Below are 22596 nucleotides of genomic sequence, written 5' to 3' on the forward strand. Positions count from 1 at the left end.
GACAGACTCACAGCCTTAACAATAATTAATGCACTTGGCTATCTAGAGCACCTTTCAATTGGGAGCTCAAAGTACTATTTTAGTTGTCCAAAGTTAGTAAAACACAAAAAGTCAACAAAAACTAAGTAAAATTTAAAGAAGTTTTAATTTCTTTTTTAACAGTCTAATTTGGTCATTAACAGTAATATGAATAGGGACACTTTAAAATTTTAAAATATTTAGCAAATGTCATCTTAAATTCTCCTCTTCTCATTGTGAGAGACATTACCTTACTGGTCATGAAGGAGTTCAGTTCAGGCTGAGGTATCCTATTCACCAGCTCTGCACCTTCCAGCAGTGCAGAGTCTGACCTGACCCAGCACTGTGATCTGACTAGTGATACATACCAGTCCTTTAAAATAAATAAATAAATAAAATGAAATTTACTATACATTTACTTTTGACAGAGCTAGAAAATAGTTCAATTTTGTTTTACCCACTAATTAGTCTTCTCAAAGAGACTGTCCCTTTGCCAATCCAGAATTAATGGATTAACCATGCCTATTTCTATCTGTGGACAGAGCTGTATATATTTCAATTTAAGCACTGAAATTAGGTCCTCTAAGAGACTATTAGGTGTCATCTCATCTAGGCAAAACTTTCAAAGCATAAGGGGGTTAGTAAACAAGAATAAGAAAAACACAAAGCAAGAAAGAGCACACAGGATTGCTGAACAGACCGAGGTGGTCAGAGATGAGAAAGATGGTACCTATAAGTCTCTTAAGGAACCAGTGAACAGTTCTGAAGTAGCAAATGGACAAGTTTATCACAGTTAGATATAAATGTATGTGCATGATATTTGGTTAGCTGCAGAATTTAAGAAGAAATAGGCAGCTGATGTTTATTTACCACATTATTCAGATTTGTGCACAGAGCACTATATGGGGATTAAAAAAAGCTTCATTCATAGATATCTTTTACTAATAGAAAAGCTTGTTATAGCACAGATAGCAGATGTATTTTCCTATGAAATATTCTAAATATGGCCTTACTTTGTCTGGAATTACATTCTCTAAGGCTGGTTGGTTTTCCCCATCCAGTGGGTGTGAAGTAACCAAAGGTGAAGGGCTAGTTGTTTCTGGTGCTACTGTAAGACGAAACCTGTCCAATAGCGAGTAAAGTCTTTGGTGTCTGAAAACAGATACACACATCAGAAAATTCGAATTTTAAAAGGAGAGAGATATGGGAAATACATGTAAGGTACATACTAACTATTATTTGTTAAAAATATTTAGAGTAAGAAAGATAATTACTAGTTCAACATGCCAGAGAGAATGAATTTTTCAAGTAAGCTTTACATGAGATCAAGGAGTTATATATTTAATCCAAAATTTTAATACACTACCTTCAAATCAAGTTGTCTTTAGAAGTTGGTCAGGAGTAAAGAGATATATTTTACTGAAAGTCATTGTTTATTTTAGATTAGTTTTTATTCAGAATTGCATTATGCCTTACAGTGCAGTACGCTTTGGAGTCCCATCCCCCTTTCCCCACAAAAAAAAAAAAATTATATTTATTTATTTCTTTAAAAGAGGACAAGGATAATATGTTCTATAAATAAAGTTAATCAATACCAAAAAAAGTTTTTTTTATGAGGAATACCTATTTTGCATTATGCTACATTTAATATACCTGTGCTAATTACCTAGTACTGATATTCCATTCTTATCACTAAAACTAATTTTTCCACTTTTCTACATTGTCCTCCAGCAGCTATCTATCACAAATTGAATTTGAAGGAAGATAAACAGTTACTCACCTTACAGTAACCGTGGCTCTTTGCAATGTATTGTCTATATATACACATTTTCCATTGTTAGTGTGCATACACCCAGTGAACTCAAGTTTACATTCTTTTGACCATCATTTGTCTGTTGGGGTATGTGCCCAGAGCATCCTCATGCCTTCAACCAAGGGCTTAAAGGGCAGGGCAACCTCAACTGCCCTTCAGTTCCTTTGCCAACAGGTTTTAATTTAGGTTTTAATTAGGGTTGTCAAGCAATTAAAAAAAACTGCAATTAACTGTGCTGTTAAACAATAATAGACTACCATTTATTTAAATATTTTTTGATGTTTTCCACATTTTCAAATATATTGATTTCAATTTCAACACAAAATACAAAGTGTACAGTGCTCACTTTTTATTTATTTTTATTATAAATATTTGTACTGTAAAAATAAAAGAAACAGTATTTATCAATTCACTTAATACAAGTACTGTAGTGCAATCATGAAAGTAGAATTATGCACAAACAAATAACTGCACTCAAAAATAAAACCATGTCAAACTTTAGAGCCTACAAGTCCACTAAGTCATACTTCTTATTCAGCCAATCGCTCAGACAAACAAGCTTGTTTACACGTGCAGGAGATAATGCTGCCCGCTTCTTTTTTACGATGTTACCTAAAAGTGAGAACAGGTGTTTACATGGCACTGCTGTAGCTGGCATTGCAAGATATTTACATGCCAGATGCGCTAAAGATTCATATGTCCCTTCATGCTTCAACCACCATTCCAGAGGACGTGCGTTCATGTTGATGATGGGTTCTGCTTAATAACGATCCAAAAGTGCAAACTGACTTATGTTCATTTTCATCACCTCAGTCAGATGTCACCAACAGAAAACTTATTTTTCTTTTCTGGTGGCTCGGGTTCTGTAGTTTCCGCATCAGAGTGTTGCTCTTTTAAGACTTCTGAAAGCATGCTGCACTCCTCGTCCCTCTCAAATTTTGAAAGGCATTTCAGATTCTTAAACCTTGGGTCGAGTACTGTAGCTATCTTCAGAAATCTCACATTAGTACCTGCTTTGCATTTTGTCAAATCTGCAGTGAAAGTGTTCTTCAAGCGAACGACATGCTGGGTCATCATCTGAGACTATTATAACATGAAATATATGGCAGAATGCAAGTAAAACACAGAGCAGGAGACATACAATTCTCCCCCAAGGAGTTCAGTCACAAATGTAATTAATGCATTATTTCTTAACGAGTGTCATAAGCATGTCCTCCAGAATGGTGGCCAAAGCACGAAGGGTCATACAAATGTTTAGCTTATCTGTCACATAAATACCTTGCAATGCCAGTTAAAAAGTGCCATGCGAATTCCTGTTCTCACTTTCAGGTGACATTGTAAATAAGAAGCAGGCATCATTATCTTCTGTGAATGTAAACAAACTTGTTTGTCTCAGTGATTGGCTGAACAAGAAGTAGGACTGAGTGGACTTGTAGGCTCTAAAGTTTTACATTGTTTTGTTTTTGAGTGCAGTTATGTAACAAAAAAAAATAAATCTAAGTTTGTAAGTTGCACTTTCACAATAAGGAGATTGCACTACAGCAGAGGTTCTCAAACTGTGGTCCGTGAACCACCAGTGGTCCGCAAGCTCCATTCACTTGGTTCGCAGATAGTTCCCTCTACGGTGCACACCTGGACAGCCACACACGAGAGAATGAAGGGCCACCCACTTAATCAGTGGAGCCGCACAGGCATGGCTCCACTAATTAGGTGCCTGGACCCTGGAAAAGACGCACATATAAGGTGAGGTGCTAGCCTTGGGTAGAATAGGGGGTAGATGGGAGGGGGAAGTGGGATGAGAAGAGGGGCTGGGGGGGAATTTGGGATGTGCAGGGCTGAGGCGGCCAGAGAAAGAGGTGACTTTCCCCAGCTCCAGAGCTGCGGCTGCCGGGGACAGATGGCCCTCCTTCCCAGCCTCAGCTCTGTGGCTGGTGTGGTGGGTGAGAGACCCCCACCTCCTTTCCAGCCCCAGCTTGGGGGAGAGGGCACATCTACTGCACTAGAAAGGTAAGACTACTGATATTAAAATATGAGTTGTGTGCTTTTATTTGTACCATGTAAAAACGTTTATTATTGGGGTTTTTTTAATATAGCGGTTATATCCAAAGCGCTTTACAATAGTTAGCTAACACCATTAATCTGGGCTTGAATAGGGACTGGGAGTGGCTGGTTCACTAAAAAAGCAACTTTACCTCTCCTGGAATTGACACCTCCTCCTCAATTATTGGAAGTGGACTACATCCACACTGATTGAATTGGCCCTGTCAACACTGGTTCTCCGCCTGTGAGGTAACTCTCTTCTCTTCATGTGTCGGTATAATAATGCCTGCATCTGTAATTTTCACTCCATGCATCTGAAGTGGTTTTTTACCCATGAAAGCTTATGCCCAAATAAATCTGTTAATTTTTAAGGTGCCACCAGATTTCTTGTTGTTTCTGTGGATACAGATTAACACGGCTACCCCTGATGCTTTACAAATGTGCAGGATAGGGATGTGTGCAAGGAAGGACACTGAGGATGCTTGTCATCTTGTGAAGAGAGCACACAGCTAGCCAGGTGGTGAAATGCCTGCCAGATCAGAACATGCTTGCATACGAGAAGTAACCCAAGATGAAATTCTCTGAGATTGGAAGAGCTTTCATTGCGTCTGCAATAGTCACAAACAGTTGGGTAGACCACCAAAATGGTTTGGTCCTGTATATGGAGAATGCCAGTGCCCATCTAACGTCCAATGTGCATAGCTGTTGCTCATCTCTATTTACATGTGGTTTTGGGTAAAAATTCCGGAACTTCAATTAACTGATTGGTAACTACAAAACAAAGGGGGAAACTGTACAGTGAGCAAAGAGGCTTGAAAACTGTAAATTCCAACTCATACCCACAGATGGCGAGAAAGAAATGAGAGGTGGCTAGGGTCACCCTGCTTTTGATATCCTCTGTTGGAGACATGAGGACACTCAGGGTGCATGCGTGGACTGCAACAGACACTGCTGGTCAGAAAATCCAAATTCAAGTGCATTAGGCATATGCGCACCAACAGTGGAATACATATGGACAAACACTCAAAAAAGAACTTTGTGTTTTGGTAGGAAAACAAAAAACAATAAATTTGCTTCGTTACCAAAACGTAGGAGACATTAATCTGCATTAGCACTAAAAGATGTTGTTTTCTTCACTGAGCTACTGATGTTGTTCAATCAAAAGTGAGTGAACCAAAACTGCTGATTTAAGTTCAGAGCCTGCCCTTATGACTGATTTCCACTAATTCTATGAAATCACATTGACACTGACATTTTGCAGTGCTCTGTATGGAATTTGAAGTCACAGCTCTTACAACTCAAATAGGGTTTCAAATTAGCAGACCTTTAAAAAAAATCTATTTTTCTTCATAAGAAGTTTAAATGCATAGTTCTTTTGATAGACATTCCACCTCCAAAATATGTAGAAACTAGTTTACCTTCTACTAGCTAATGCACTGAATGCTATATATGGCATGCCCAGCAATATGAGAAAGGCATAGGTTATGGTGTGTTGCAACAACAGGTCTGACCTTTTTTTAATCTGTCAATCAGATAATTTTTCTGGCATACACTTTGTCCCCGTAAGAAGAAATTCAAAAATGGTCTACAAACATACCCAAATATTCTTAAAGAGAGACAATACTGGCAGAAAGCACATCACTGATAATACTGGTCATGAGCCTCTTACAAACCTTTTCAAGATTCAACTTAGACATTTCTTGCTCTTACTATTGTTTCTCGACTTTTGTTACTATTATCAATAAAAAGTCTACTCCACAAGTTATGTTGGGAGTTGTATGATGGAACAAGTCTTGTTAACTAAGCTTATCCCAGGGATGCAGGCAAGAGATAACAATATTATATTCTTTTTACCAAACCATTTTACAGTCTTGAGCCTTAGATTCTTTCCTCCCCACCAGCTCTTTTCCACAGGATACAATAAACTCCTACTGAAGACAACAGGGTTATTCTTAACCAGCAGTTGTGAGGAGCCAGGTTAATCAGGCTCCTGATCTTTACAAGGCTGTATCAAAATAAACAATAGTAACAGTTTGAATCCTTCTACACAAGCAAGATTAAACTTTGCTATAACATAGGTGAGAGACTACTGTGCTCATGTGACAACATGACCTGGACTTGATCTGAACTATTCGTCTTTGAAATACTTATGAAAATTAAAATCGCCATTAAGAATTTATAGTCTTTTCCCAAGAATTTAGAGTCTTATAGAGGGTTCCCTCCACGCCCCAATTACAGCAGGCCAGCAGAAAATATCCTTGCAGATGTCCAGGTTGAGTTGTTGTTTTAAAATTCATCTACACTAAAACTTCTACTCTGTCAAGGCAACTAGTTACAACAAATGGCTGTTCCTGAGAGAGCTACAATATGGTTTCCATCTTGCAGTACAGAGAGGGCCTAATCATGTTTTAATTGGGTACTCAAGTCATGGCAAATCTGGGCATACTTCCACTTTTATAGACATAACTTTAAAAAGCAGTGTCACCTCATTAAAAACCATGCATGGTTTGTACTTATTACATACTATGTGATGACAACAGGGACCTATTACTAATATTTTACCTTGGTGCTAATCCACTGTTTTGAAGATATTCCTGAATTCTATCTAGTTCTTCAACTGGTAACTGAGAAATGCTGTTCTGTAGAAAACAGTGACAAAACAATAGATATGAAGCACCAACATGAATAAAACCATTCATATGTATATTAGACTAAGAGCAGCAAGTAAAAATTATTAAACAATCTGGAGACCATAACACAGGATGAAACTGAATTACTCAGACATGCATGCTAAACAAACTGACATTCTGTTTTTCACTCAGCACTAAACATCACGGTCAAGTAATTAAAATGTGCTTTAACTTACATCACATTCAATTATTTGCTGGTATTAGCAACTCTAATTTAGAGACATATATTTACTTTTTTTCCCTACCTGGAAAGTTGCAGCCAAAAGCATTTCTACTCGACGACAAGCAAGTGTGTCAACCATGCGAGCCAGCACGCGGAATGGAGTACACAAAAGCTTGTCCACATACAACATTAACACAGCACCAGACTGGCTGAGATGAATGCCCTCTAAGCATTGCAGGGTCTTCTTTAGTGTTGTTGGCTAAATATTAGAAAAAACAACTGTTACATTTTTTTTCTCATCTTATTTATTTTGTACATACTGTAACACAGTTAAATATAAAAGGTGCTGGAACAACAGATGGACTGCGCTAAACAAGCAACCGGTTCCAACGCTTAAGAGTTTACAGACTAAAGGAACAGTGGTTAGAAAGACAGTAGAGCAGACGATTAATTGAATGTTGTGTAAAAATTACTATTTAAACAGGTTTGAGGGTAGGTGGGTTTTTAATTATTTTTTTAAATTAAGGAAGTGCAGAACAGGGGTTGGTGAACAGTAACTGGGGTGCTGTTCAATTATACAAAGCAGCTAGACAGAAGACATGAAGTCTGAAGTGATGAATGAACAAACCATGTGATTAGAAGTGGCATAGAATTCAGGGAGCAAGAGTTAGTGTAGTAGTAGGAGAAAGTGAAGACAGAGGGTCTGGGGTAGAATTAAAGAGCTTTGAAAGTTACAGACAGCTTGAATTTAAGGTGAAAAGGAAATGAAGCAGACCTTAAAAGGAGCACTGAGAAAGGAAAATAGCATCTGCAGAGTTTTTCAGGATGGGAGACAACAAAAAGGCATGTTTAACCATGGAAGGGATAATGCCTGTGCAGAGGTAGAGGAGAAGTGAGGTAAGAAAATGAGAATAAGAGGAGTAAGGAGATTATAGTGGCAGATAATGTGGTTGATAAAGAACAGAAGGGATACTTCACCACTAGAGATTTGAATGAGGAGGTGCAGAGAAAGAGAAGATAAGTGTTCAATGCTGTTTATTTTAATTTTCAAGCAGTTTGTGAAAAGTCTAGTAAAACAACTTGTCAATTAAAGCACAGCTGTCACCAATGTTCACTTTTAAAAGAGAAACTTGAGTGAATGAACCTGTCTTAAAATAAAATTTAGTATTGTTTAGTTCCCTCACTCCCAAATATATGCACATAAACCTACTTCCTAGGAAGCCTTCCCCTGCTTATGACTTGAAAGAGATGAATATGCAGACAAGGGAAACGGCAACAAGTTCAGAAATCTTCATGGAGAATGCACAACCCATTAGTGTAGGATTAGGGAAGAGGGCACAAACCAGCATTGCTCTTTTATTACTCTTTAGTCTTGTTAGGGTCAACATGACAGTGAACTGAATCCTACTTGTTCTTAGGCATCAGCAGCAGAATCGTCTACTGATTTCCAAATATCTGTACACAGCCATTGAAGGCAAAGGTGCTACAAAAATGTCACAAAGGACTTAATTTGCATTTCAGAACTTTATTACTTGTGATGATGCATAGCAAGGAAGGAACGTAGATTGACTGACCCCAGCTGAATTTATAGGACTGGCAGTTGAGCAAAAAAGTCTTAATACTTTCCATATCAAATATGCTCAAATTATGAAACAAACATGGATGCTTTTTACAGAGTTACTTCTACACTTTTTAATTAGTGTGTTTTCCATTCAGGAGTACAATTTGTAGCGAATACACAACAGTGCAGAGGCTCCTAGAAGATAAACAAAATCCATGTTGCATTTATGATTTGATTAATCTATAACACAGCAACTGACAAAGTATGTTTGCACTCTGTGAGGCAACAGAAAGGCTATGAAGATGAAAAATTTGAGTTTGTAAATAAAGAGGCTTAAGATCATAAATTAATTTCTCTCCAAAGGGTTGTAAACATGTGGGGAAGTGAACACAAAGTTTTTAGTTACCCAATGTCTAGAGTTTCTTTGTATTTATTAGTTAGTATTAGCTTGTAAGCTCTTTGGGGAGAATCACATCTACCTACCTGTGTGTCTGAGCAGCACTAAGCACAATGTAGTTCAGATGCCAAGAGTTGTCTTTTGCACCAGTGTAATACATATAATAAGTTTTGCACCAACACCACATTTGGTGCTGTAAAAGACCCAGAAAGGAAAAAGCACTCAAAGTGTTTCCAAATACAGTTAACAAGAAAGGCCTAAACTTCATTACTAAAAGGTTCAGGTCAAACTTACAGTTGCGAGGTTCTCACACCGAGACTGAATAGCCTGGATGAAGAGACCGCTGGCTGCTGAATTCCTATGAACAGCACTAATAAAGTCTTGTACTGGAGGCTCATGAGACAGATTAATCAGATCTTGAACGTGATTCACTATAAGCCACGTCAAGTGTTCTGAATCATGTAGGTTTTGACACTATGGGGAAAAAAAGGTAAAAATTATGGATTCCATAATTCTAAAATTACCATTACTACCACCCGTGTAAGCATTTCATTATTAAAAAAATAACAAACAATGCAATACTATTTATACACAATTAAAAGCAAGTAATTTTCCACTGGAAAAACTGAACCACATTATGTTAAAAATATTCTGTTTACAAGTGTGCACGTTTCATTTCCTTCTAAGCTTTATTACTATGATCATTTGCATAACCACCAGATCTTTTCTTTCAACTTCATTTGATCCTGTTGCAAATACACCTGAAGTCATAATCCTTTATTTGCAACAAATTATTTCAACATCCATTATGTTGTAATCATAAAGACAATGAATACTGGTAGAGAACAAATGGAAAGAACTAGTAAACTCAAAGACCCTGCTTTTATGCAACATTTTTATAATGAATGAATTGATAGATACACACTTAATATGTATCAGAATTCTTTCTGCAAAGTCTCAATGTTTGTCTGTAGTTTTTGTTTCCTTTTAAAGTGAACACCCCATATCTTTCATGGCAGTTAACTATTTATGTCTTCAACAGTTAATGTTTCTCACTTGAGGCAGAACAATCTTCTAGAAAGTGTGTACTAATATCAGTACAGAGACTGACTCCTGTAACACTGCGTTTGAGAGCCTACGAAATCTGAAGCCATGGGAGTTGCCCTATTCCTGAGAGCCTGAACAGAACTGGGGAATGCAGTAGCAGAGTAAATATATGTAGGAGGGTTTAAGGTGAAAAGAGTTTATTCTAATTATGACATGCAGAAACACTCAGCCTCAGAGCAGGGTCTAAACTTTCATAAGCTTCTTAGTCTTCTCCTGAGATCACATATGTAAGAATACAACATTCAAGACATCATTGTTATTTACAAAGAATAATTTTGTAGACAACTAAGATTCAGAGTAGAGAGAATGCCTAAGATAATGCACAAGCATCTAAAATAATCACACTAATAAGACATATTCATAGAAAGAAAAAAAGAGCATCCACTTCCAGAAGTGAAAATTGATATACAAAAATTCCATGTAGTTCCCCATGGAAGTAAATATGACTAAGATCTCTCACTTTTCCCTTATTGTGATCACACTCTGTACCTCAAAGATAAAGCACCCAAGCAAAATCCAAAAAACAAACACTTATAGGTTTAAAATTCACAGTTCTAAACTTACAACATAGTCACAAAAAAGAATGAGCGCGCCTCTTCGTACTATCTCTCGATTGCACATGCCAAATTTGGATTCTGAATCAAATTCATCACTGTCTCCAGTTATCTGAGGGCTCAGCAATTTAGTACTGGAAAGACTGTGCCTCCTGTAAGAAAAACATGTTTTATTGCTAATATTTCAGTCAAAGTAGATACTCAATTTACATTGTAAAGGAACCCATTTTAAGCATTCCTCAATATGAACTGCTTTGTCATTAGTTCTTTAGTCTCTTGTGGGGTGTTGTGGATTACATCTCATTACTAAGGCTAAGATTTTGTCATTGCTATTTTTAGTAAAAGTCACGGACAGGTCATGGGTAATAAACATAAATTCACAGCTGTCGTGACCCATCTGCGACATTTGCTGTTGCGGCACCATGGTTTTCCCCAAAACCCTGGTGGCGGGGAGCTGTGAGGTTCCCCCTCTGCCCATGGCAGCTGGAAGCTGTAGGGGGGCCCCCTCCGCCCACGATGCTAGGAGCTGCAGGGTGACCATATTTCCCAAACAGAAAACAGGACACCCCCAGCCGCTCGCCTGAGGCGTCCCCCCCTTCCAACTCGCAGTGGTCCCTCCACCACCCCTCCCATGCGAGGCTATCGCCCATCGCTGGAACCCTGAGGAGGGCCCCCTCAGGAGTCTGTCACATGTCGCTGGAACCTTGCAGGGGGCCCCCTGTCACTGGAATCCTGCCAGGGCCCCACTAGCTGCCAACTCCAGAGTCCCACACCCACTGGGCCTGAAGTAGAGAATGTCACAGAGGTCTCTGAAAGTCACGGATTCCATGACCTCTGTGACATAAACATAGCTGTACTCATCACCCCTCTTGTTCAACACGTATTACAATGTGGCTGACAGAGATGCCTGCAAGGAGACATGGGCTACAGAGCCTTCCATGTAATGATAAAACCCAGCACTTCTCTCCATCCAGCTACGGTGATTGAGCATCTAATCCAGTGTTGGGGTAAGAAAGACACCCAATCCAGATAAAAGGGAGCTGTTGCTGGTAAACTGGGGGAAACAACAGGAAGAACTGACAGAAATTCTATTAGCCCCCTTAACTGATACGGTATGTGCCACAGCTTGTTATTCAAATTCATAATTTGGTTCTTTATTTAACAGCAGCTTTCAGACAATCAAGTTGCAGCTAGGCCCAGGACCACTTTTCTAATCTAGATCTGACTACGTTTGGGGTCTTTTCTTTCAGATACAGATCTCAAAACTGTCATCCATTGTCACTCAGAGTCTAGACAATGCAATGCTTGTACTCTATCTGTCTACCAGATACTATATTTTAAGACCCTTTGGAAGCAGACCATTTCAAAAGGGAGGATTTGTTACGCAATGGCTGCTTAGTGAACAGATCTTTCCATTAATATACCTCACCAGTGCTCCATGATCTGCACTGGTTGCGTAGCAGTTGGAGGGTGAAATAAGATGTTGATATTGACCTATAAAGCCATAAGCATCCTGGGATCTGACAAGACCACCCTTTCCCTTATGTAGTATTTCCACAGTTGTAATCAGAGGCACTCAAGGTAGAATTCCCTCCCTTTAAAAGGGGAAACAACAACTGGCACGGAGTTCTACCTGACATGCCATCATGTGTGGAACACACTCTTCCTCTTGGTCTAAAGTAGTCAGATTTTACTGACCTTATGGAACACTGCAAAGACTGTACAGACTCCTTTATAAGTACAATAATTTCTTTAAGTGGTTCTAAGACATATAGTACTCAAATTCTTAACAGCTAAGAAATCACATAAGCTACATTAAAAAACAAAACTTAATTAACTGTAGAAATTAAAAAACCTTACTTTGGTGTTTGATGCACCTCTGACCACCAGCTGTAGTTAGTGTAATTGACAAGAAGTAGGATTTGACACCAGAGAAGCACTAAAGAAGGGTGTGTGGGAATCATGAACTGAACAAGACCACTCAGACTCTCAAGGGTATAAAAACTACCATCAGATCCATCTCCTGTAAAAAGCCTGCTGGCAGCAGCTGTGATTCTTCTGAACATCCCTGGAAACAAACACATACATACATTAAGGGGAACCATGTATGTTACCATTTGTACTGAGAATTTTTAAAAAACCCTCATCAGTTACACAGCATTTGGAAAATTTAAACTGTCTCATTCTCAACCAAGCAACCTAACCCTTAGCATTCTGGGGAGGTAGATAAATTAGATTATCTCCATTTATAAATGGGGATATAGAAGCAGAAATGTTAAATGACTGTCCAGGGTCACAGGGCAAATCAGTGACAAGAACTGGAATTAAACTAAGGACTTCTTGGCTCTTAGCCTCAGATTCAATCCTCTAGACCTCAGTCTAAAACCATAACACTAAAGTAATCAAATCATGCCACAGATGCACATCTTAGTTATAATAAAAGTTATGGGAGTCACATATATCAATATTTTATTCTTCCTGAAATTGTTGTATTATTGGGTAGATTATTTTTTTAGTGAGGTAGTGCTCGAGGCCCCAATCAAAATCAGAACCTCACTGTGTTAGGTACTATACTTACAAAGGCAGACAGAATGTAGGCTCCTTAGGGTAGGGACTAAAGTGGGAGGTTGGTAGACTTCTCTGCCTAGATAGCTACTGAGGGTGTTCCTCAGGCTATACCGATAGTACAAGTGGTTAAGCAGCACAGCTGAAGTGTCGCAGCTATGGTCCTGTAGCATTGTAGCATAGACACTCCCTATAGCGAAGGAAGAAGGTTTTCCATTGCTGCAGTAAATTCAGCCCCTGGAGAGGTGACAGGTAGGTTGACAGAAGAATTCTTCCATTCTTTTGGTGTCAATACCGGAGCTTAGGTCGGCTTAACTACATCTCCCAGGCATTTGAATTTTTCATATCCTTGAGTGATGCAGCTAGGTCGACCCATGTTTCAGATGCAGACCAGGCCTCAGATATATTCTGTTGTAATAATGCAGTGGCTACAGGACTTGAATGTAAAGCTTTGTGCAACAAGCAAAACTACTAAATGAGGAAAAAAATCTTTGCTATGTATGCTGAGTGACGGTCTGCAGGGTGGAAGCAGTTATGGCAGAGCTCTCCTTCTGTGACCTCTTGTCCTTCAGCTTGCTCCTTTTATCCCTTTTGCCACAACTGGGGAAGGGGAATAAATAAATGGGAGGAGCTCAGAGAACAACTCTATTCATGTAACAAAGCTCCTTTGGTACCCTTAGAGAAGGGTGGGGGAGGGGGAACAGATTTCTTACAGCTGCTGCAGAATCAACTATAAATTCTAGAATAGCATCAATAACAAAGGAGCTCTGCAATGCTGCTTTGTTTTGCATGGTCAGAATCAGAGCATCAGAGTGAAGCCATAGGGGCCGTACGCCACATCCCAGAGCCATGTGGACAAGTCTGAACTGCCTCTGGTATTTGGAGGAAGAGAGGAACAGTGCAAATGTCTTGCAAGGGGACAATATCAGAATCCAGAAATGCATGTTGTACCTACTTTCTATTAGTAATATCATCCCTGAACTACTACCAATCCGTTTTAGCTACTTGCATGCGAAGTAAGTGTGACATCTAGTGACTGGACATGGTGATGCACATAGCTATTAAAGATATCTACCTTAGGTAGGCTAAATAGAGGACAAAGCTGTTTAAAATAATCTACTGAAAACTTGAAACTGTAATCTGTTAGTTTCAGTAGTACTCAGTGTGTTAATAGCTATACACAAAGAAAAATACAGTTCTGCAATCCCGAAGAGCTCACATTCTGAACCAATATAGCACAGAGGCTATGGAAGAGGGGTAAGGACAATATCCGGCTACACCATGATAATACACAAGTTTGACAGTACATTTTTATATTCCCAGACATAAACTACATTAAAATGCAGCTAAATTAAAAGCATAGATGTCAGCAACTTAAGTTGTCCTTTTGTTGAACTGATAGAGAGGCCCAATTGTTTTAATTCCAGGAGGTAGTCTAATATCAATGGAAGAGGCGCCGATGTTGCAGTTGTTTGTCTGGCGGTGCACCAGGCTGTAAATCTTTTTCACTTTTGTAGGTAGGTCTTACGTGGAGAATGTTTTCTACTGTGAAGTAGCACCCACTTCCTCCGTTTAGAGCAACCTAGTTCATCATTAGAGAACCACAGAGGAGCCATGCCTTCAGATGTAGAAGTTCTATGTTCAGATGGTGCACATGATCCTTGCGTTGTGTTAACAGGTCCATCCGAGGCGGGAGAGTGACTGCAGCACATGTTGACATCCGTGTTATGTATGTATACCATGCTTGTCTTGGCCATGTGGGGGCTATTAGGATGACTCTGGCTTTATCAGGTCCTTATTTTCAGTATTACTCTGGGTAGTAATGGTATGGGTAGGAATGCAAAGAGGAGATCTGTGCCCCACTTGGTCAGGAACACGTCCCCCATTGATTACTTTCCCAGAGCTGCTCTGGAACAGAATCTCGGACATTTGGTGTTCTGGGCTGTCGCAAATACGTCTATTTGTGGGTGATCCCATTTTCGGAATGTGTGTTCTAGTATCACGTCGTTCAATTCCCATTCTTGGTAGTGGAGGAAATGTCTGCTGAGCTCGTCTGCCATGGTGCTCTGGCATCTGGGTAGCTAGGAAGCAGAAACATGGATATTGTGTTGGATGCACCAATTCCAGAGTCTCATAGGCTTGGTGCATAACGAGTGTGATATGGCTCCCCCTTGCCTGATTATGTAGAAAATGCAAGCAATGTTGTTGGTCATTACTCTTATGTTCTGGTTCTTTATGAATGGTAGGAAGTGGAGGAAGGCATTGCAGACAGCACAGAGTTCTAGCAGGTTTAAGTGTAGCCTCGTCTTGGCTGCAGACCATAACCCTTGAATTGTGTGATGTTGCATATGTACTCCCCAACCTACGAGGGAAGCATCCGTTGCGATCATCTGTGATGGAGGGTCTTGTGTAAATAGGATCCCAGAGCACCTGTTGTGTGGTTGAGTCCATTAGGTTAGTGATTCCTTGACTTTGGGAGGCATCATTAATAGTCTGTTTACTCCGTGTTTATTTGGTCTGTAGATAGTTCCTAACCACCCTTGTAGGCAGCACATATGTAAACCAAAAATGTGCATGCTGCCAATGTGGCCCAGAAGTTGGAGGCATGTGTGGGCTGTTCCACATTGGATATGAGTGTCTTTATCGTGTCGAATCTGTCTCATGGAAGTGATACTTTCGCTGCCACGGAGTCAAGGTAAGTGCTGATGAATTCTAACTGTTGAACTGGTTCTACTGTCAATTTCTTTTTGTTTATTTGTAGACCCAGATTCTGGAAGCAATCTATCGTCATTTGGGTAGTCCGAATGGCATCTATTCGAGTGTGTGACTTTAGAAGACAGTTGTCCAGGCAAGGGAATATTACTATTCCTTGTTTTCTCATATGCACCATTGCTACCACAAGGATCTTTGAGAAAATGCAAGGTGCTGCTGACAGGCCAAAAGGTAGAACCTTGTATTGATAGTGGTCTTTGCCCAAAGTAAATCTCAGAAACTGCCTGTGGGCAGGATGTATCGTAACATAAAAATAGGCATCCTGCAGGTTGAGGGCTGAGAACCAATCCCCCTGCTCCAGCACTAGAATTATAGTTGTGACCATCTTGAATTATTTTTTTTCTCACAAACTTCTTCAGTCGCCTTAGATCCAGCATAGGTCGCCATCTCCCATTTTTCTTGTGTGTTAAAAAAAAATAGTGGAAATAAAAACCCTTCCCCTGTGTTGTCTCCTTTTTGTGGCAGGTGTATGAATGCCGAGCAATTGAAGAGTTGCCAGTGAGCCTTTCACAGTGCGCAGTACCTCATTGGTATTGGCTGCAAATAATCTCTCTCCATCGAAGAGAAGGTCTTCGACTGTATTTTGTATTTCACATGGGAATTCTGAGGAGTTCAACCATGAGGCCCATCACATAACCACAGCTGTAGGGGTGTTAGCAATGTTTAATGAGGCCTGAAGAGCCATGCATGCAATCATTTGCCCTTCGGAGACCAGCAATTTGAATTGTTCTCTATTAATGATATTCCGGAGGGGAAAAAGTCCATAAACTTTCCATAGTTCCTGTGGTTGTATTTGGCAAGTAGTGCTGCATAATTTACCACTCTGAATTGAAGTGTGGAGGAGAAATATACTTTGTGGCCGAATAGGTCCAACCTCTTACTATCCTTATCAAAGGGCGTGGCGGAAAGTGTTGTTGTTTGTCTCTCTGGTTGGCTGCTTCCACTACCAGCAAGTTGGGTACTGAGTGTGTGGGGAAAAAAAGCTCTGATCCCTTCAAGGGAACATAACACTTTTTCTCTGCTCTTTTACTGGTTGGAGGTATGGTCGCTGGAGTTTGCCAGACTGTTTTGGCGGATTCTATTATAGTCCCACTGATTGGCAATGCTATCTTTGAGGAGGAAGATGTCTGTAAGATGTCTGTTAGTTTGTTTCTGGCACTTCCTCCAGAGCAATTTTGAGCCCATTGGCCGCTATTTTAAATAAATCTTGGAAGTGGTTAAAGTCATCCGCAGTGGTTGGGGGTGGAAGGCATAACTGTCTCATCTGGTGGAGGAGGATGAATTATTGTTGGTTGGCAAGGTGTCAGGAGCAGTGTCCTCTTCCTGCTCTACCATGAGTTCATCCCTTGTCTCGGTAGCCTCAGTCTCCAAGGGTGGAGGTGAGGATCCAGCATCTTCCCTACATGGGCTGGGCCACCTGCTGTAGCACCTTCTGTAAGACCTCCAAGGATCCCAGGACAGCTAGTGCTCAGGGAAGGTCATGGATGGTCCCATATGTGGACTGTGATCGTAATGGTCCAGCTGCCGTAAGTGTTCTGATCAGGGAGGAATGGTGAGGGGAGAATACCCCTTCAACCTCCTCATCTTCATCACTCAAGAACGGTGGTGCTATCGGAGATAACAGTTGCTCTGGTACAGATGGCCCCCGTGAGACATCAGTGCCCAAAAGAGGGAACTCCAGGGTCAACAGATCCTTCTGGTGCAGAAAATGGTGCAGCACCAGAGCTTCGGTGCCGAAGAGTGAGGTGCCAGTTGTATCGGGAGTGCGGTGTGCTGAGCCGGTGCTGTCTGTGTTGGCGCTATTGTGCTAGCAGCATTCGGCTGCCTTATAATCTGAGCAGTTGTTGGTGCTGTCTCCTTTAGCACTGTCGATGGCGCTGTGGTGGAGAGGGGCAGTTTTTAGAGCCCTTAGACTCCGCAGCAGAGCGCGGGGTTCTGGCAGCAGCTGCCATGAAGGTGCTGCCGGAGGTGCCTGGAGTATTGTAAGTAAGGCTCAGTGTTTGTCACAGAAGTCACAGATTCCATGACTTTCCGTCACCTCCGTGACTTCTGCAGCGGCCCATGTGGCTGGCCTGGGAGCCGCCTGAGCAGCTTGGGCAACCCCTGGGCCAGCTGCACCGGCTGCTGCTGGGGCAGTCTCGGGCCCCCTCGCAGCAAGAGTTTGGGTGCGTGGGGGCCTCAGAGCTGGGGTGTGGGCAGTGCGTACCTGGGGGGGGGGGTTCTCCAGAAGGGTGACAGGAACTTCCCTCCCTCAGCTCCTACCTCCACATGCTGCCTCTGCTCGCAGGCACCACCCTCACAGCTTCCACTGGCCGCGGTTCCCAGTCAATGGGAGCTGCAGAACTGGGGCTTGGGGTGGTAGCATTTGGTGCTAAGAGCTAGAGGTTGCCGATTCCCAGGAGCCAGGGAAGGGAACCTCCCTCTCCCTCCACCCCCGCCAAAACTCCCCACCCACCCACCACAGAACTCCCCGAGCTCCCCCAGCAAAAGTTTTAGTCAGGAGTATATAGTAAAAATCATGGACAGGTTACGGGCCATGAATTTTTGTTTACTGCCCTTGACCTGTCCATGTCTTTTACTAAAAATACCCGTGACTAAAACGTAGCCTTAGTCATAAGTGCTGAACCGTGCTGCGGCCAGCACCAATGAGAGCGATTTAGCCAGGGACCATTTTCTGCTGGTCTGCTCTCTATGAGGCGAACAGTATGTTTCTTTTTTGTCTGGCAAACACTAAAAACTGTCTGGCAAGCGAAGAATTGTATAAAGTTGTATGACAAGTTTTATTATTTCGAAGAAATTTGAAATAAAAAATACAATATAAACATTTTCTTTTCTGAACACCATCTTCAGTGACATTATTGGCCCGCTGGGAGGATTTGAGGACTGGCACTGGCCCTAAGGTAAATTGAGTTCGAGACCCCTGCATTTGGGGAAGGTGAGAGGAAATCCAACTCAAGAGTAATGATGCGCACTGCATTTCTCAACTGGAGTTCTTTTGGACATTTAAAAGGTCAACGTTTAACGAATGAAAGGTCATCAATTATAGTCTACTCTGCTAAAAGGGCAGAGTATGAAAACAGGTCTTGAAGCTGTGTGTTCAATAAAAAGTCTAAAGGAAAAGACGACTTTTCTGGCTCTGGCTTCTGACATGGACACAAACTTGGGAGAAGAAAAGATATTTTATATGCAGCCAATATTCTCAACCTAAACAGATTTTAAACTCATTAAACAACTGATTCAGAACTGAAAAGAACTCTTTGATCGTCATCATGGCACAATACAACTCATTTTGAGATTATTACCTGATTTGAAGATATGTATTAAACACATAAGCAATGTGCCCAACTCTTGGCAATAGAAAGTGTGCTGCTGTTCATTCATGTCCACTTTCAACTGTTTAGTAGCAATGTCTTCCAATAGAATGCCCACTAATTGTAACAAGAACCTAAAAAAAATCCCACACAACACAGTCAGGAAAATAAACACATCAGCTTATTTCCTATCTGTCCCAACTAAGGTTTTTACTACTGAGTTAACAGGTTTCAGCAGGTTGACCTGAACCAAATACAATCCTGCTTAACAGTGCCTCACTTTAAAATTTTCCCCATAAAGTTCTTCTTGCTTCCTCTACCCAAAAGGAAAAATCTCAGCTCCGGCTTTCAGACTCATTTTCTAGTGTAAAAATTGATTAAAGCAGAGTATTTGCAGTGTGTTTAAGCGTCCAGGTCTCAGTTATGCAAAACCTCATCTGCCATCAAATCACAGATGGTCACTGTTTCACTAATCACCACCCTTGCAATCAACATGAATCAAACACCTAAAACCCTACCCAACGTGCTATCCTTCCAAGAGACAACAGACAAAATGAAGGGCATCAAGACTAAGCCACTCAAAACAGGTTTCCACCTTACACAAAATCTTTCCCACTGACCACCCTAGACACGAAAGACCCCAAGTCTTCATAACCAAAAAGACTCCCCTTTCTCTATCAGCTATACATATTCCTAGCAAAGGGCATCATTGTGCCACCTGAAAGTGGCCACAGGAATATAGTTACCCAAATAAAGGCCACCAAGGAAAGCTAAAAAACCCACCCAACAACCTGAATCACACTAACAATCCATCCCACAACCATTCCCCAATCCTTCTCTTAGCAAATCTCAGATCCAGTAGGATTCCCAGTCCAAAAGTTCTGCCAAATCACAACTACTCCCCCCTCCGCCAAATGAATTTGTAGATAAAAAGTTCTTCTCATAAGGGTCTCAACCCTCACCTGGAGGGATAAAATCCTATCCTAATTCCTTCCCCCTACAGTAGTAGGGTATTTCCAACTCAACCACATCCAAAATCTCTCTTGAATTACTTTGCATAAGTGTCTCACCCTCAGAAGGCTCTAGGTTACAACCTATCCTTTTAAAAAGAAAGCTGATCTTCCCCTTACATGTTCTTCACCTTTTCACATGCACAGGAGAGGAAGTCACCCAACTCATCCCACCCATATGCCACTGAGGCAACAATGCAGAGTACAGGCTAAAGTAAGGGAGAAGGAAGAGTCAATTCCCAGGGTGAAATCCTGGTCCCAGAGAAGTCAGTGGTACTTTTCACTTCAGCATGGGAAAAGAAACCAAAACAGCCAAAAATTGTTAAACAAAAATACACACCTCCATCCCATGTAATACATCCAACAGCACCAGAGCTCACTCTATCCCTCAAACTTGCATCCAACCTTAAATCCACCCCCCCCCCCAATGTCCATTTCAGGTAACATCCAGGTAAATATAAATCTTATGTTTCCATATCACTTGCCACTCTTTTAATACTTCACCAAAAGTTTTACAAAAAAACGATAGATTCAGAAGACAACGTACCTGGAAAATGTCTCTTCAGGCAGATATTTAGCCTGTTTCAGCTCAATTTGTTCTTCAGGTGTTGGTACATTATTTTCCCCATCCCTTAGCTTGTTAATTGTTTGACATGACAATAAGTAAGGGGAGAAAGAAAGCTCTTGAATACGAGATAGAACTATATCCTCTGTTGATTGTGAAATCAGAACTCTAAGGATAGCTAGGATACCAGATATCCATAACTGAACAGTGCTCACTGATGCCTTAAAAAAAAAAACCACAGAAAAATGCAGCAGATTAAGAGACTGAAAACTGCAATAATGTCATGGAGAACTGACAACATATTAGACCTTATAAAAGATCGTATATGTTCACTTCTTTGACAAACATCTTTATGAATGAGGTAAACTTTTCTACCTTCTCTTCTGCTATCATGGCTCCCAGGAGCTGAATGTCCATAGCAGCTCCTGGAAATCAGTTTGGCTTTGAGAGCACTCAATGCTGTGTGATCTGGGGAATGGGTACTTCTACAACACTTTTGTGAATAAAAGTTCTCATAAAAAACTTCCATACTGTCTCAAAAATGAAATACTAGGGGGGAATCTTTGTTACACCTCAACATTTCAACTAAAAAAAAGGGAAGAGGGAGGAGGGGGGTGTTGCAAGGCTATTGTAGGGGGGGTTGTGGTACTACTACCCTTCTGCGCTGCTGCTGGCAGTGGCCCTGCCTTCAGAACTGGGTGGCCAGAGAGCAGCGTCTGCTGGCTGGGAGCCCAGTTCTGAAGGCAGAGCTGCCGCCAGCAACACTGCAAAAATAAGGACAGCATGGTATGGTATTGCCACCCTTACTTCTGCGCTGCTGCCTGCAGAGCTGGGCTCTCAGTCAGCAGCCATCACTCTCTGGCAGCTCAGCTCTGACGGCAGCAATGCAGAAGTAAGGTGGCATGGTATGGCATTGCCACCCTTAATTTTGCACTGCTGCTGGCGGGGCGCTGTCTGCAGAACTGAGCGCCCAGCCAACAGCCGCCGCTCTCCGGCCACCCAGCTATGAAGGCAGCATAGAAGTAAGGGTGGCAATACTATGATCCACTCTAAAATAATCTTGTGACCCCCCCTGCAACTCCCTTTTGGGTCACAACCCCCCAGTTTGAGAAACTGGTCTCCCCCATGAAATTGGTATAGTATAGCGTAAAAGCACACAAGACCAGAGTTCATGGTCTGTGACGTGTTTTTCACAGCTGTGAATTTGGTAGGGCCCTATTCATAAACCAGGTTATGGAATTTCTCTTACATCAGGAGGCTCCCCATTCTTCACCATCGCATTACAAGTAAAATGACCTATCCAAAGGCAAACTAGTCCTCCTACTGAGTTCTTCCCTATTTCTGAACATGTTACCAAACTAACTTCAGCAGGATTTAGGAACAGAAATATACACCTTGCAAAGGAGTAAGAGAACACTCACTACTGTTTTGCCATGTATGAAAATGCTGAATTGTCTTGACAGACAGACAATCAGAGTGGAGGATAGGTCAGAAATGTATAGTATATGGCCAAAAATGCGTTAAAGGCCTCAACATCGAACAGGTAGTGTAATCTCCTTCACTGGTCACTTACCATTGTACTGGGAGTAACAAACATACTTCTTAAAAGCATGTCCACAGGACGGAGGGATGAAGGAGCCAAAATTTCAAATAAAGTGTTCAGTACTCCCAGAGCTTCATGGGAATCTATATGCATCTGTTCAAAAGAAAGGAACAAATTTTATATTCACCATTGAACACAACAACAAAAACAAACAACACCTCTGTGTCTTGATTATTTTTAGTATGATACGTGTAGGTTTCCTATGCAATAATGCTGCACTTCAGTTTGATAACCAAGAGAGATTAGAAAACCCGTAAGGGGTGAACGTTAAAAACAGGTGCAGCCATTGCTATGCAGAACATGACAGACCTCAAGAAAGCTTAAATTAAAAGCAGTAAAGTTTAATGTGTATATGTACATACATACATACATACACACACACACACACACACACACACAATTTGGCCAACAACTGCCCAAAATCTGA

At 41.1% G+C, this 22596-nt stretch overlaps 1 protein-coding gene across 2 annotated transcripts in view; it reads right to left on the reverse strand.

Moving 5' to 3' along the window:
• The window catches only part of HTT (huntingtin), a 178356-nt gene that overhangs the window by 45446 nt on the left and 110314 nt on the right, over positions 1-22596 (reverse strand). For both annotated transcript variants that reach the window (XR_013346010.1, XM_077815892.1), the window contains exons 38-47: positions 22140-22262; positions 20549-20787; positions 18983-19125; positions 12204-12411; positions 10354-10495; positions 8977-9156; positions 6807-6983; positions 6434-6510; positions 1032-1170; positions 269-391 (exon numbers count right to left, since the gene is read on the reverse strand). Coding sequence is in view for 1 of the 2 variants with exons in the window: in XM_077815892.1 (XP_077672018.1) it covers positions 269-391; positions 1032-1170; positions 6434-6510; positions 6807-6983; positions 8977-9156; positions 10354-10495; positions 12204-12411; positions 18983-19125; positions 20549-20787; positions 22140-22262 (1551 nt within the window). In the remaining variant the exon portion in view is untranslated. The remainder of the gene's footprint in view (positions 1-268; positions 392-1031; positions 1171-6433; positions 6511-6806; positions 6984-8976; positions 9157-10353; positions 10496-12203; positions 12412-18982; positions 19126-20548; positions 20788-22139; positions 22263-22596) is intronic.

This window comes from Eretmochelys imbricata, chromosome 4, assembly GCF_965152235.1.
Source record: "Eretmochelys imbricata isolate rEreImb1 chromosome 4, rEreImb1.hap1, whole genome shotgun sequence".
In the NCBI taxonomy this organism is placed as follows: Eukaryota; Metazoa; Chordata; order Testudines; family Cheloniidae; genus Eretmochelys; species Eretmochelys imbricata.